Genomic DNA, 13,311 nt, shown 5'->3' with positions numbered 1-13,311 from the left:
TGGGGTTTTTCCATGTTGGTCAGACTGGTCTCGAACTCCTGACCTCAGGTGATCTGCCTGCCTCGGCCTCCCAAAGTGCTGGGATTATAGGCATGCACCATGTCCAGCAAATTATTATTATTATTATTATTATTTTGTAGAGACAGGGTCTCACTATGTTGCCCAGGCTAGTCTTGTACTCCCGGGCTCCAGTCATCATCCTGCCTCTGCTTCCCGAAATGCTGGGATTATAGGCGTGAGCCCCGCGCCCAGTCAATGCTTCCTATTCCGGTCCTGTTGTTACCCTCCAAACCAAAGAAACCCAAGCAGCTCTTTACTTCTCTAGAGCCCTTAGTGATGCTTTTCTCCCTGTGGATCAGGCCCAGGGTCCTCCCAATACCTTAGTGCAGATCCCAGATGCCATGAAATCCTCATGCCTCAAGCCTGCACCCCCACTACAGACTTCCCACCATGCCAGAGACCTCCCAGAGACAGCCCCAAGCACAGAGCTTGCTGAGTGGTCAGGGCAGGCCATAGGCAGCTCCAGCACTGCCCCCCAGGTGCCCTCTGCCCCCCAACTCACCATGATCCAGAGGGGGGAAGGCACCTGGGACAGGGTGTGGGAGTTGTCAGAGGTGACGGATGGGACCCCCGCACACCACAGCAGGGAGAAGAGCCATGGTGCATTGACTGTGTAGAGGTTCACACTCAGGTTCCAGGACGCGTAGTCCCTGTGAGGCAAGGGAGAGGCGGGTCAGCATGTGGACTCTGGCAGCTCCGGGCCCAGTGTGAGGGCTGGTAAAGCATGTCCTCTTCACCACTTCACAGCCATGCCCGGTGGAAGGAACGTCGGCTCCAGAGGGCCAAGCTCGGGGACAAGCCCGGGTCTGCCTGACATACCCTGTCGTCTTTGAACCATGTGTGCCCGATTCCTCTGTGTGCCCATCCCTCTGCCCAACTGTGTGTGTGTTTTGTGGGGCGGTGGTGGCAGGACTGAGAGAGACTCAGTCCCACCCTCTCCTGGAGGAGCCTGGGTCAGGGCAGGCACCTGAGCTCCTGGCGGGACACCTGAGTGTAGCGCAAGTTCAGCCGTTGGATGTGGCCTCTCCGCAGGCTGGTGACCGCCTCCTTGGAGCCCGATGTCTGCTGGAAGCCGGGAGCCACCTTCCGCACCAGGGGCCTCTGCCTGCTAGGCAGCCACATGACCTGCAGGCAGGAGAGAAGCAGCCTCGGACTTCTCTTCTGCACAATGGGTAAGAGTAGCTACCCCTCCTAGAGCACCCGTGGGGTTGAGAGACGGGACCTGGCAGGCAGTGAAAGCTTAGATGCAGTCATTAGCAGGGCAGGACTCAGTCCCAGCCAAGGCTGCAAAGCGCACTGGGAGCAACTCAGGAAGCTTCCCTTCTGGCCTGCTGCTAGTACCGGAGGGAAAACCCAAACAGCCACTACTCTGCACATGGCCACTAGCACTTAGTGTGCTGTCCTAAACTGATGTCAGATTTCTCTGGTCCCAAATTATTACACCACACAACAGGGCAACACTTCACTGAAATAACTTGACAGCCTGGACCTTTATACATTTTAAGGTGTTTTCTTGTTTTCCTCTTGTCCCATGACTCTGCCAGGGAAGTAAGGGGTGTGTGATCCCCATTTTACAAATGAGAAAGCTGAAGTCCGGAGTGCAACAGGGAGAGGCTATGCAGCAGCAGGGCTCTAGCAGGCCAGAGCTCCCGGAAGCAGAGCTGCGCTGCAGGGCCTCACCTGGTGCTGGGGGAAGCCAGAGTGCAGCACGGCCTCCAGAGTCACGTTGAGGAAACTGTTGCGGTACGGGTGCTCCCGGGGCGGGTCACGAAGGTTGAGCAGCAGTGTGGCATTGCCCTTGGCCAGCTCCAGGAGCTCTGCCAGGCTGCAGATGGACTGGTTCTGGGCCTCTCTGTGATCGGAGGGTGACAGGGAGCTGGCTGTCCAGAAGGGGTCAGTCTGGCAGGAATAGGGACACACACATGGCTGCATCATCAGCCCTTTGGGGGCCCCCACATACCCTTCTGGCAACCGAGCGTGGAGACCCCTGGGCTGCCAGAGGCTGCTGGGGTCGGCAGATTGATGGCTGTGGCCATGTGGAGGCTGTAGGAGGCCCCAGCCCTCACTTTTCTTCCCCACACCCTGCTTAGCAAGAGGACAGAGGACAGCTTACTTGGAATCATGCCCAGACCCACGGCATTTCTCCTTCTAGAGCGTTTCAGACCAGAAAGCCAACCCCTCTCTAGAGTTTTACAGAGTTAACAATTCTATTTACTGCTCTCGTCCCTGTCAACCTTTTATAGTAAGGGAAACGGACCCAGAACAAGCAGTGACAACCACGAGATCTGGCAGCAGTGGCAGGAGCCCAGGAGGCCACTAAGCAGCTTGGGTGGAGGTCGGGAAAGCCCTGTGAGTGGGGGTCTCGGAGCTGATGGCCACCCTTGCATCTCACTCCTTGCAGTCCCTGCTGGTGTTTTCCATGCCTAAGATTGGGATCAGGTGCAGCCAGACCTTCAGGAACCACTGGCCAGCATTGAGTCTCTGCAGGGTGGTCCAGTTGAGCATGGAGGCAGGCCTGCGGGCCAGCTCTGGGAACTCCTCCTCCACGTTGGTGGTGCGCCGCAGGGTGGCGTCGTGCATGAGGAAGGGCACGCCGTCCAGGCTGCAGGGAGGGTGGGGCCGTCGAGTCACTGACCCCCCAGATCCCTCACCTGCCCACCAATGATCGTCACCCCACACAGTCCTCCCCATCCAGCACAGGATCCCGGCTGGGCTGCCACTCTCTGGGCCTCAGTCTCCCCATCTGCACAGGGAAGACAGTGGGCTGGTGGGTGACCCTGAAGGGCCAATGCCTTCTGGCTCTCTGTGAGGGTCAGATGGGGGTGGGGACTGCCAAGGAGGGAGGGCTGGGAAAAAAGCTGGACCTACTCTCTTAGCAGCCTTGGAAGGTAGGTGCTGCCTCATTTGATAATGGAGAAACTGAGGCTAAGAGAGGGAAGTGTCTAGCTCAAGGTCCACAGCCTGTAAGTGGTGGAACCTGGTTTGGAACCAAATCCCTGTGATGCTATGATGGGAACAGCGCAAATGTAGACCTCTTTGGCAAATTCCATCCGACCCCAATCCTTGTCTACTCTACCAGGGTTGCCAATAGCTCATATGGTGCCTTAGTGTGAAAAAGTAAAAGGCACCCGTGCCCTCTGTTCCTCAAGGCATTTTACCACCATCTGCTAGAAAGTTGTGATAAATACACAATTCTATGTCTATACTGGGAACAATGTCCTCATATATGTGATGCCCTTGTTCAGTACACAACCTGTACAACTATATATGACAGTCCTGCCCGTCTTCTCTTCTCAGATAACCTGTTATGAGATTAGTATGGATTCTTCCTGCCATTTATACTAGTATCTACTTATATATGTACAGGGAGAAAGTGTATATGTCACTTTTCTGTGGTCTTTTAAAACGTAACTGGGGTCACAGTGACTGTATCACTCTGCAACTTGCTTTGTTTCCCTCATGAGAGTGTTGGAGCTCTATCATACACAGCCATATAGATCTATTTTTCCCTTCAAGTGGCTCTGTGGCAGGGCTCCTGCTTGCACCAAGAGCATTTGTTCTTTCCTCTATTTTACGTCCTGGAGTCTGCAGGAACGGGGTGCCTGCCCTGCTGTGGATAATCTAAGCCCCCCTCCTCCCATCTCAGAGGCTCTGAGACCAGAGGTTCCCCCAGCAGAGACCCAGGTGGATGCTGATGTGTGTGGGAGGGGTTAGAGGAGCTATATCCCCTCCGCTACACCTACCTGATGGTAATGTCAGCCTGGAGCCCATACAACTTCTGCTCGAGGGCCTTCCGGAAGGACATGAGCGTGTGCTCTGGAGCCAGCTGGGGAAGAAGGGGTGGTGAAGGGAGAGCCAAGATTCAGCTGATGTACTCTCCCCAGCCAATGGGAAGTCTTCCATGTTAGGAGGCTGGGCGAGGCCTGGTTCTAATTCTGGTTCCTCCACAGAGTAGCTATGTGACCCTGGGCACCCACTCAGCTTCTCTGAAGTTCAGCTTCCTCAACCTGGCTCTGGTTCTAGCCTTGACTCTGCCTTTAGCTATTGTTCTGACTTTGGGTATATTTCTCTGTGGATCTCAGTTTCCCCATGTGCCCTTAGAGATGTGTATTCATGAGGGTCCTTATGCCTAATTAGGACAGTTGGGGCTCTAAGCCTCCCTAATTCCATCTCATCTGAGGACTCTGTCATACCCTTTGCTGCCACTGGGGGTCAGCACCAAACCAAGGATTGGGCTAAGCCCAGACCCATGAGGGATGGTCCCAGGGAAGAAGGGAGGGAGGACACCCCACCCCCCATCCCCGCCCCTGTCAGTGAAGGGGTGAGGTGGGAAGGATTCCCATGGCTGATCTCAGTCATTCCCACTGAAGACAATCCTATTCCTACCTTCTCTCCCTCTGGCCACGATGTTCCCAGCCACTCCCCTCTTCTGTGACACAGCCTAGCACTGGGGACCCAGGGAGTGGTGAGGGCTTTGGAACAGACTGAAAAGGTGCAATTCCACTTCCCAGACACAGAGCCGGGGCATCAGTTTCTTTAGCTATAAAATGGGCTAACACTATCAACCTCATAGGTGAGATAACAAATGTCAGAGACCCTAGTCCAGGACCGGGCACACAGCAGGGTCTCTGTAATGAGTTTCTTTCTTCCCCTGTCCCTGGCACACAGCACTCTTGGAGGACATGTTACCTGTCTCCCAGACCAGTGGGCTGTGTGAGGCACTCCCAGGGGGAGCAGGACTATAAAGGCATGAAGACAGAGGCACAGACTCAGTGGAATCCCACCCATCTCTAAATATCCTGTGGCCCGGCCTTCCACCAGTGACCACTTGACAGGGGTCCATGCTCCCTGCTGCATGGGCTGGGGCTGCAGAAAGCAGAAGCTTGGGAGGGGTTACGAAGACCCTCAGGGCAGAGGAAGTGTTTGGGAAGGGGAAAGTCTTTTTTGGAAGCTTTTAGACACAGTTAAGGTCTCTCTGGCTTGGGTACTGGCCTCCTGGAGAAAGATGTGGAAACCTGGCCCTCCCTGGCCAGACTCAGGACTCCAGGAAGGCCCCAGAAGCATACATGTTGCTGGGGTGAATTCTTAGTCTCCATCTCAGAGCTTGCACCTGCCTCAGGCCTGTCCAAGTGGGGTTCTGTTGTCAGGAGGTTGTGCATGGGGGTGGGGGGTAGTTACTCAGGTGGGCAGGACACTATGGTTAAGAGACCTGGATTTATAAAACAGCAACTCAAAGTACTATTAAAAAAGAGTCCTAGCTTCAGAGTTAGTGCAATCGAATATTAAAGTACATGTACACCTACGCACAGAGGGACAGGCCGCATCTGCATAGGAACAACACGTCCAGGGGCACACAGTCTCCAAGACAGAGATGTACACTTGGGCCCACCACACACAGACATGTGGACCCAGAGTCAGAGACCCCCAAGGCAATGCACAGGGACACACAGAGAGGACCCTTGCCAGCCCCTCAAAAACTACCTCCAGGGCATGATCACCCAGTTGCAGAATGTGAAAAATCCCACAGGACAAATGACTCAGTTTCTCAGGACAAATAAACAGCCTAAGGGAAAAAAGGGAGGGGGATTTTTATTTATTTATTTATTTTTGAGACAGAGTTTCACTCTTGTTGCCCAGGCTGGAGTGCAATGGTGCAATCTCGGCTCAGTGCAACCTCTGCTTCCCGGGTTCAAGTGATTCTCCTGTCTCAGTCTCCTAAGTAGCTGGGATTACAGGCATGTGCCACCACACCAGCTAATGTTCTATTTTTAGTAGAGATGGGGTTTTTCCATGTTGGTCAGACTGGTCTCGAACTCCTGACCTCAGGTGATCTGCCTGCCTCGGCCTCCCAAAGTGCTGGGATTATAGGCATGAGCCACCGAGCCCAGCGGGGGGATTGTTACAGACCAAAAGGCACTCCGGAGACACACCAACCAGATGCATGCTGTGGACCGCATTTGGATCCTGATTTTTAACAACTAAACTGTAAAAAGATATTTTTGAGACCATAAAGGGAAATTGAACATGGATTCTATTTTAGATAATATTAAGGAATCATTATCCTTAATATTGGCTGGGTGTAATAACAGCATTGTGGTTATGTATCTTTCTAAAGTCCTCATGTGTACAGATATATCCTGAAGTGCCTATGGGTAAGACGATGCGATGCCTAAGATTTGCTTTACTACCCCAGAAAAAAAAGTAGCAGACAGATGAAGCAAGAATGGCCAAATGTTGGTAAGTATGGGATTGGATTCATTACATCCTTCTTCATTATGTGAGTTGTTATGCGCTTTTCTCCACTTCTACATATATTTGACCTTTATCTACTAAAGAAAACCATCTTCACTGGGGCCCCCTCACACACCCACCTTCCTGCTTCAGCATACCACTTGTGTCCCCTGGCCGCTGGAGGAAGCCCGGGAGATGGTAATCTGAGTCATGGAGACAGGAGAGGCCATCATTCTGAGCCCCTCAGAAGAGTTCCCCTGTCCCTGCTGGGAAGGCTGGGCTCCAACTGATCCTCACAATAACCAGCAGCAGGGGCATCCATACCTTTGAGGCATAGAGTGGACTGGTGACCCCCTCCAAGATGCACAGGCAGCATGTGGCCAAACTGGACCCCAGATCCAGATCCCCACTGGCTGCCTCTGGGAGGGGCTGGGGTCAGCACGGGAGTCTGGCTCGGGGGCTGGAGTCTTATTGAGAAAATAACACCCACCACACGCAGGGGGCCAGACTTCCAGAGTGAGTGGCAGCCTGGCAGACCCAGCACCTCCTTCTAAAGCAGTTATGTGAGGCCCCCTTACTACCCTGAGGTCCCACAACAGCCTGAAACACTGGGAAGCCAAGCCTTCAGGAAGTGCCCACACCCCCGCCTCCTCAGCAGGGTGGGAGTGGTACTGCCTCTGTTGAGAAGCCCAGGGTTCAAGGCTTTCATGGAGGAAGAGACCCTGGTCCAGAGAGATGGCCCTGCCCAAGGTAACAGCGGTGTCTACCTCTTACTTTCTGTGCGCCACATGCATATCTGGGCACTGCACACAGGCTACCTCCTGCTCCTCATAGTCCCACGGCAGGTGCTCTCTCTAATCCCATGGTACAAGACGAGGGAACCAGGCACAGAGATGGAAACTGTTGGGCCTCCCACAGCTGGTGAGGGGCTGTGCCGGGGATGCTAACTCAGGCAGCACGGCTCTGGAGCCTGCCCTCTCACCGAAGCTCTCCTGCAGGGCCATGGGGTGCCCCAGTGGCAGAATGCGGCACTGACTTTGACCCCTTCCTCTCTCTCCAACTCAAGCCGGTTCAGCCACACTCACTGTCACAGTGGGCTCTGAGCTGCCTCCCAGCTCTCCTGGAGGGTTCTCCTGATGCCTGGTGGCAGCCCCCAGGCCCCACACTCAGCATCCGTCTCCTGGGCCTTCCTAACCTGCACCTGGGTCTAGCCTGGGCCTAAAACCCTCCTGCATCTTTGCAGGGCACTTAAGACAAAAGTGAAATCTTTTTAGGAAGACGCCTTCAGGATGCTTCAAGATGTGCTTCCATCCCAGCACTCCCGGCCTTTTTACCAATCCTTCCCATGCACCTCCCCTCAAAAAGCTACAGATGGTTGCTACTGTTACATATATCAATTTCCCAAGAAGGTCTCCCCCATCACACCCCACCCCATGGGGCTGTTGGGACCCTGAGATGGCACTCACCATGGGGGCCCCACGGTGGCCAATGAGGGCGGGCTTGGGGCCAAGGTCCTTCTTCTCCATGATGCAGGGAGAAGAGATGGTGAGAGGGGCCAGGTAGAGGGCAAACACCACGGTGAAGAAGGTACAGAGAATGGTCACCTGGGAGGCTGCAGGTAAGGGGCCGTTAGTGCTGCCTGGTGAGCCCCGGGCAGGTTGGGGTGCAATGCTGGACCCCTCTACCCCCGGCCTGTCAGGATCCAGGTGCTCTTGGAGGCAGCCTTTATTCTTGCTGGGAAGGTGAACCCCGCCTCTAACTCACACAGACACACATGCATGCAGGCAGAGAGAGGCATGGAGGAGGAATACAGTGTGAGGCCGACCGAAGCTGCGACCCTCCATGGACTCTGTGGGCCACTCTGAGGCAGGATCCCCCTCACTGAGTGCAGGGACCCCACCCCATCCCCAGGCCACCCAGGGAAAGCCCAGGTCATGGCAGCGCCAGCTGGTCTTGGCACCTGCAGGGATTGGAGGGGCAGGCCCTTCACAGTTCTACTCACAGGTCCGCTCTGCGCGGGCAAACTGTCCTGCCACAATCCAGGAGAGGACGGTGACTGCTGCCAGGGCCCCCACGTGCAGGAATGGCGCTGTGCCCTGCGTGCAGGGAGAGGGAAGGGAGACCAATGACGCCCAGCTCTGCCCAGACCCTGTGTCACCAGCCTCCTACTTCTACCCATGGGCAGGCAACCCTGTCTCCATCTGCCAACTGAGGACACTGGGAGCCTCAGGACCCTGGCATCCTCCCTAGCTCTGACCTGCTCTGTGACTCTGGGCCCCTCCCTGCCCCTCTTTGGGCCTTGGTCTAGAGGAAGGGAAATGACAGAAAGGCTGTTGTTGTGAGGGTCCTGGGGGAGCAGCCACCCCGGCCCCCTCCCCACTCACCTGCAGGGAGATCAGCAGCACCTCCCACTCGTCCTCCCACAGCTGGGCCACGGCCGACATGGCCACCACTGTGGACGCCAGGATGACTACCAGCCCGATCTGGAGGGGGAAGAGACACCAGACAGACTCAGAGTGGGTGGGAGGGTTCCCAGTGTGTCTGAGAGAGGCACCAAAGGGAGAGACAGGGAGAGCAGGAGAGGCCAATGGAGCAGGGCAGAGGGGAGGGAGGAAAGAGACAGGAATGGGCTGCCAGGAAACCAGAGACCGGCAGACAGACATGGCAGGGAGAGACTGAGGCAGGAGGAGGCCGGCAGACCCAATGAGGAAGGGACAGTGAGAAATGAAAGGGAGGATGGGGACAGGAGGAGGAGGCAGCTGTGAGGAGGGAGAATATTCAGTAGGGATACCTCCCTGGGCCTGGCAGATTAGTCACACCCAAGGCAGATTAGTCACACCCCGCCCAGCCTCCCTGTCATCTCGGCTTGGCACAGCAGAGGAGGAAACCCACTTGCCAAGGCCATGCCCAGGCCTTAGGGGAAGGAGGCTGAGGACCTGGGTCCACTGGAGGAGCCTGGAGTGTAGCCCAGCCTGGCACTCTGGGCTGGGCTCACAGTGGCACTTCAGGCAGGGGTGGGTGGTGAAACACAGCTCCACTTGCCCCATCTCCACGGTCTGCCCTCTCCCAGACTCCCAGCATCCAGGTCCACCGTGATGGGGGCCACCCTCCTTGCAGCCTCCAGAAGAAAGCAAAGCACAGCTCTCATGGAGGATGAGGTGGCACCTCCAAGGGACAGAGATCTCTAGGGACAGGGGAGACCTGAAATCTTCAACCACGCGAAGCTCAGCAGAGGTTTTCGGCTCCTTGGCCCCCAGCCCCTCGCCCCTGGCCGTGGATCTCACTCCACCCACCACCCTCCCCACCCCGAGGCCTGTCTCTCTAAAGCCCAGGTTGTGGCTCTCCTCCAAAGTCTCCCGCAGCTCCCAGTCTCTGCAAGGGTCAAAGCCGCCACCTCCGTCTCCCTGGTTTCTCTAGACTCGTCTCCCACCTCCCTCCAAAGGCCTGTCCTCCCACAGCACTGCCGGCTGCCCTGCCTCCCTGGAGCCATTCTCGCTGCTGGCAGGGCCCTCACTCCCTTTCTCCCGAGGCAACTTTTCCCAGAGGCAGTAGGGGCCAAGAACCCTCTGACGCTGAGCAGGGACAGTGGCATTTCTAGACGATGAGCGTGGGGCGGTGGCCAGCATCTCCGCTCCCTGCCCAGGGACCTTTACTCGCTGGCGGGGAAGGCTGAGTCTCGCCTGGGATGAAGTTTCCCTTTGGGGGCTTTTCATTCCAGCCCATCAGCCTGGAAACGAATGTTCCCCCAAGAGACGCAAGTGAGGCCGAGACAGGTGAGCAGCTGGAGGGGCTGCGACATGCGGGCTCAGGGCTCAGGGCTCAGGGCTCAGGGCGGGAAGAGGCACAAGCGTGCCTGGGCCTGTGGGGGTGCTTCGCGTGGTCCCCAGGTTGGTTCAGTGGAGGTATGGGTATCCTCATCTCACACCCGGGAAGCGAGGTTCGGGGAGCGGAACAGCTGGCTGCAGAGCTTCGAAGGGGCAGAACCAGAAGCGAACACCTTCTGCCCATCTCAGGGGGTGAGGGGGTGTGCGCTTTCTCTGACAGCACGCTGGGCTGTGCAGTCTCAGGGAGGCCCAGCCGCGCCTCCGAACCCCTGAGAACCCCGCCCTCGGCACTCAGGCCCCTCCTCCCGGCTGACCCCGGCGCGCAGCTGCCCCCTTGTGGCCATCGTGGGAGGAGGCCCTACACACAGCGAGTTAAGGGCGGTTTCTGGGAGCGTCTCATCACAATACCTAACTGTTAATGGAAATGACTTGCAATAAAACTGATTCCCCAAACCCTAATACAATTAAAAATGTTATTATCTCTGGGTTCCACAGGTGCTTTGGCGGTAATCATCACGCTCAGCAACATCACTGCATGTTCAGTGTCTGTGGGACTCCCCCTACCTTGCATCATTAAGTCACAGCAATAGCACTGACACCCAACAATGCAACCACCGTCACTCCTGAAATCTGACTGAGAAGGATGAATCCCACCCTAGAGGCCTAGAGACAGACCACCGTCCTCCTCTGAGAAAGTGGCCTTGAGTTCTCTGTCCTCGTGGGACTGTGGCTTGTGATGGCAATGGTGGGAACAGGGGATACAAGAGAGTCTTTCATTCACTCGATGAGTCTGGCCAGGGTGCTGGGACCCGAGAGAAGGTGGAATCCTGCCTTGCAGAGGTGCAACGGCTGGCCTCTTAGGGGTATCTGACCTCTGGGATTTGCAGTCCAAATGGCAGACAGTTGGCCCAGGGTTAAGAGCCTCACTTGAGTCACGGTCTTCAGTCAAATCCTGGCTCTGCTACCTATTGGGGATCTTTCCACATCCTCTCCAGGAACCTTTCCAGAGCTGTGAAATAGGGATAGTGAGTACCTACCTGGAAGGCGGTTGGGGAAGATCAATGAGGAAATGCAAGTGAAATGATTAGTACAATGGCTGGTCAGAAGAAAATGCTTACTAAGTATCAGTGGTATCATTTTAAAAAGTAAGCATATCATGGGAAAAGGGCTGTCGTAAGGAGTGAAATGATTGTGATTTTCTGAGTGAAAGGTGCCCGACACATGTGGTCAGCACCCGATAAATGATGGTGACTGCTGTTATGGTGAACACAGTGCCTGGCACACGCAGGAGGCGCTCAGTGAATGTGCCTGCCTTACGCTGCTGCTGGAGGGACAGAGGCTGGACACCAGCAAAAACCATAAAGCTTGGGCCAGTGCATGGAGAGAAGTCTGAATTCACCAGGAGAGGTGATGAAGTAGACACAGCAGATGGCAGGTAGAAGCTGATGGAGGCTTGGTAGGAGGCAGAAGCCCCAGCCCCAGCCCAGCTAGTAACTTGCCTTGGGGCCATGTGGTACCCAGTGCTCCTCTCTGGGGTTCAGGTTGGGTCCCTGACAGACACCTCCTCTGTGCAGGTCCTGGGTTGGGGGCTGTTGCCACTGAGACAGGGGAGTCAGGCGAGGACACAAGAGCGGTGCAGTGTGCTCAGGGCAGGCTGGGGAGGTGTGAGCTGTAACCAAAGCACCTCATAGAGGGTGGTAGGTGGGACAGGAAGCAGGGCATCTCAGTGAAAAGGCCTCCTGTTTACTGTAAAGCTCCCAAGAACCCTTCAGCCTGCTCCCTCACCTCCTGGGTACATCAATTTCTCTTGAACACTCACCTGGGAGAGATTTCTGGGAAACAGGAGATTTTGGCAGAGGGAGGAGGAGGCAGGAGATCTGGTCCCCATATGGGCACCAGATCTACTCAGCACCTAGCCTGCTGTGAATGGCTCCCTCTTACCCTGTCCTGAGCATCTCTGTCCTCCCCTCCTCAGGACCCAGGGGAACCAGAGACTCTCAAAATAAAGTTCATGATTAAAACATACTATAAAACTGTGGTCTTTAGAGTGCTGTGATACTGATATAAGACCAGATAGATAAATGAAAATAAGCAAAAAGTTCAGAAACAGATCTGAATACATAAAGAAAATTTAGTATATGATAAAAATAGCATCTCAAATGAGTAAAGGACAAATTCTCAGTAGAGAGAGTTGGGAACATTGGGAAGCCATCTAAAAAGAACAGAGTAAGATCACACTATACCCCAAAATAGCTTCCAAAAAGAGAAAAAATTAAATGTTAAAAACGTGGAAATATATAATTACCAAGTGACACCAGAGAGAAATTTTTATAATCTTGGAGTGGGAAAGACCTTTCTGAGTCTGACACAAAACCAAGGAGTTATCAAGAGACCAAGGAGTTATCAAGAGATGACAGATTCAAGTGTGTAACAATAAAAGAAAAATATATCCCCATGGTAAAAACACAATGAACAAAGTCAAAGGATGAATGACAAACTAGGAAGAATTATTTGCAGTTTGTTAGCCAAATGGCTAATTTCCCACATCTATAAAGAGTTCCTGCAAATGAATAAGCAAAAAGCAATGGCAAAAATGGCAAAAGATATGAAGAGACAGTTTTATAGAAAAGAAAACACAAGTTACTCAAACCAAACATGTGAAAAATGCTGAATCTAACTCACCCGAAGGGAAATGCAAATGAAAACTACAGCAAGATACCATTTTTCACCCATCAGGCTGACAAAAGCCAATAAGTCAGCTGATGCTTTATGGGCAAGGGTGTTTTTATAGAACAACCATCCATTGCTAAGAGAGCATGAATCGGTGGCACTTGGCAAGGAGGCCATTTGGCAAGATCAAAATGATGAAAGTACACATTCTTCACCCAGAAATTCCTCTCCCAGGTCACCGCCACATCGTCCTGGCAAAAGACAGAAAGCAGCTAGGATGTTGATCTGGTCTATCAACAGGGAACTGGCTAGATGCCTAGGGAATCAGGGAATATCCAGACCAGGGAGCAGGAGAAAGGGATGGACACCAACAGGGATGCTTTAATGCAGGGAAGAACAAGCTTCAAGAATTCTGTTAAGGTGCAGAACAGAGGGTGGAGTAGGCGACTGTTTGTGTTCAAAGAAAAAAGAAATGCATATGTACATGTGCATGTGCTTACAATCTGTCTGGAAAGATAGTGAGGAG

General features: G+C 54.2%; 1 protein-coding gene across 3 annotated transcripts in view; it reads right to left on the bottom strand.

The window, feature by feature from the left end:
• Positions 1–13,311, bottom strand: part of GDPD5 (glycerophosphodiester phosphodiesterase domain containing 5) — a 94,339-nt gene that overhangs the window by 6,312 nt on the left and 74,716 nt on the right. For all 3 annotated transcript variants that reach the window (XM_012002025.1, XM_012002024.1, XM_012002026.1), the window contains 8 exons: positions 8,676–8,774; positions 8,294–8,387; positions 7,758–7,903; positions 3,804–3,886; positions 2,512–2,662; positions 1,741–1,959; positions 1,028–1,185; positions 563–710 (listed from right to left, as the gene is read on the bottom strand). In XM_012002025.1, the coding sequence (XP_011857415.1) occupies positions 563–710; positions 1,028–1,185; positions 1,741–1,959; positions 2,512–2,662; positions 3,804–3,886; positions 7,758–7,903; positions 8,294–8,387; positions 8,676–8,774 (1,098 nt within the window). The remainder of the gene's footprint in view (positions 1–562; positions 711–1,027; positions 1,186–1,740; positions 1,960–2,511; positions 2,663–3,803; positions 3,887–7,757; positions 7,904–8,293; positions 8,388–8,675; positions 8,775–13,311) is intronic.

This window comes from Mandrillus leucophaeus, unplaced genomic scaffold (assembly GCF_000951045.1).
Source record: "Mandrillus leucophaeus isolate KB7577 unplaced genomic scaffold, Mleu.le_1.0 Scaffold674, whole genome shotgun sequence".
NCBI classification, from domain to species: Eukaryota; Metazoa; Chordata; class Mammalia; order Primates; family Cercopithecidae; genus Mandrillus; species Mandrillus leucophaeus.
The sequence above is the reverse complement of the archived record's forward strand: the minus strand, read 5'-3'. Positions and strand labels throughout refer to the sequence as shown.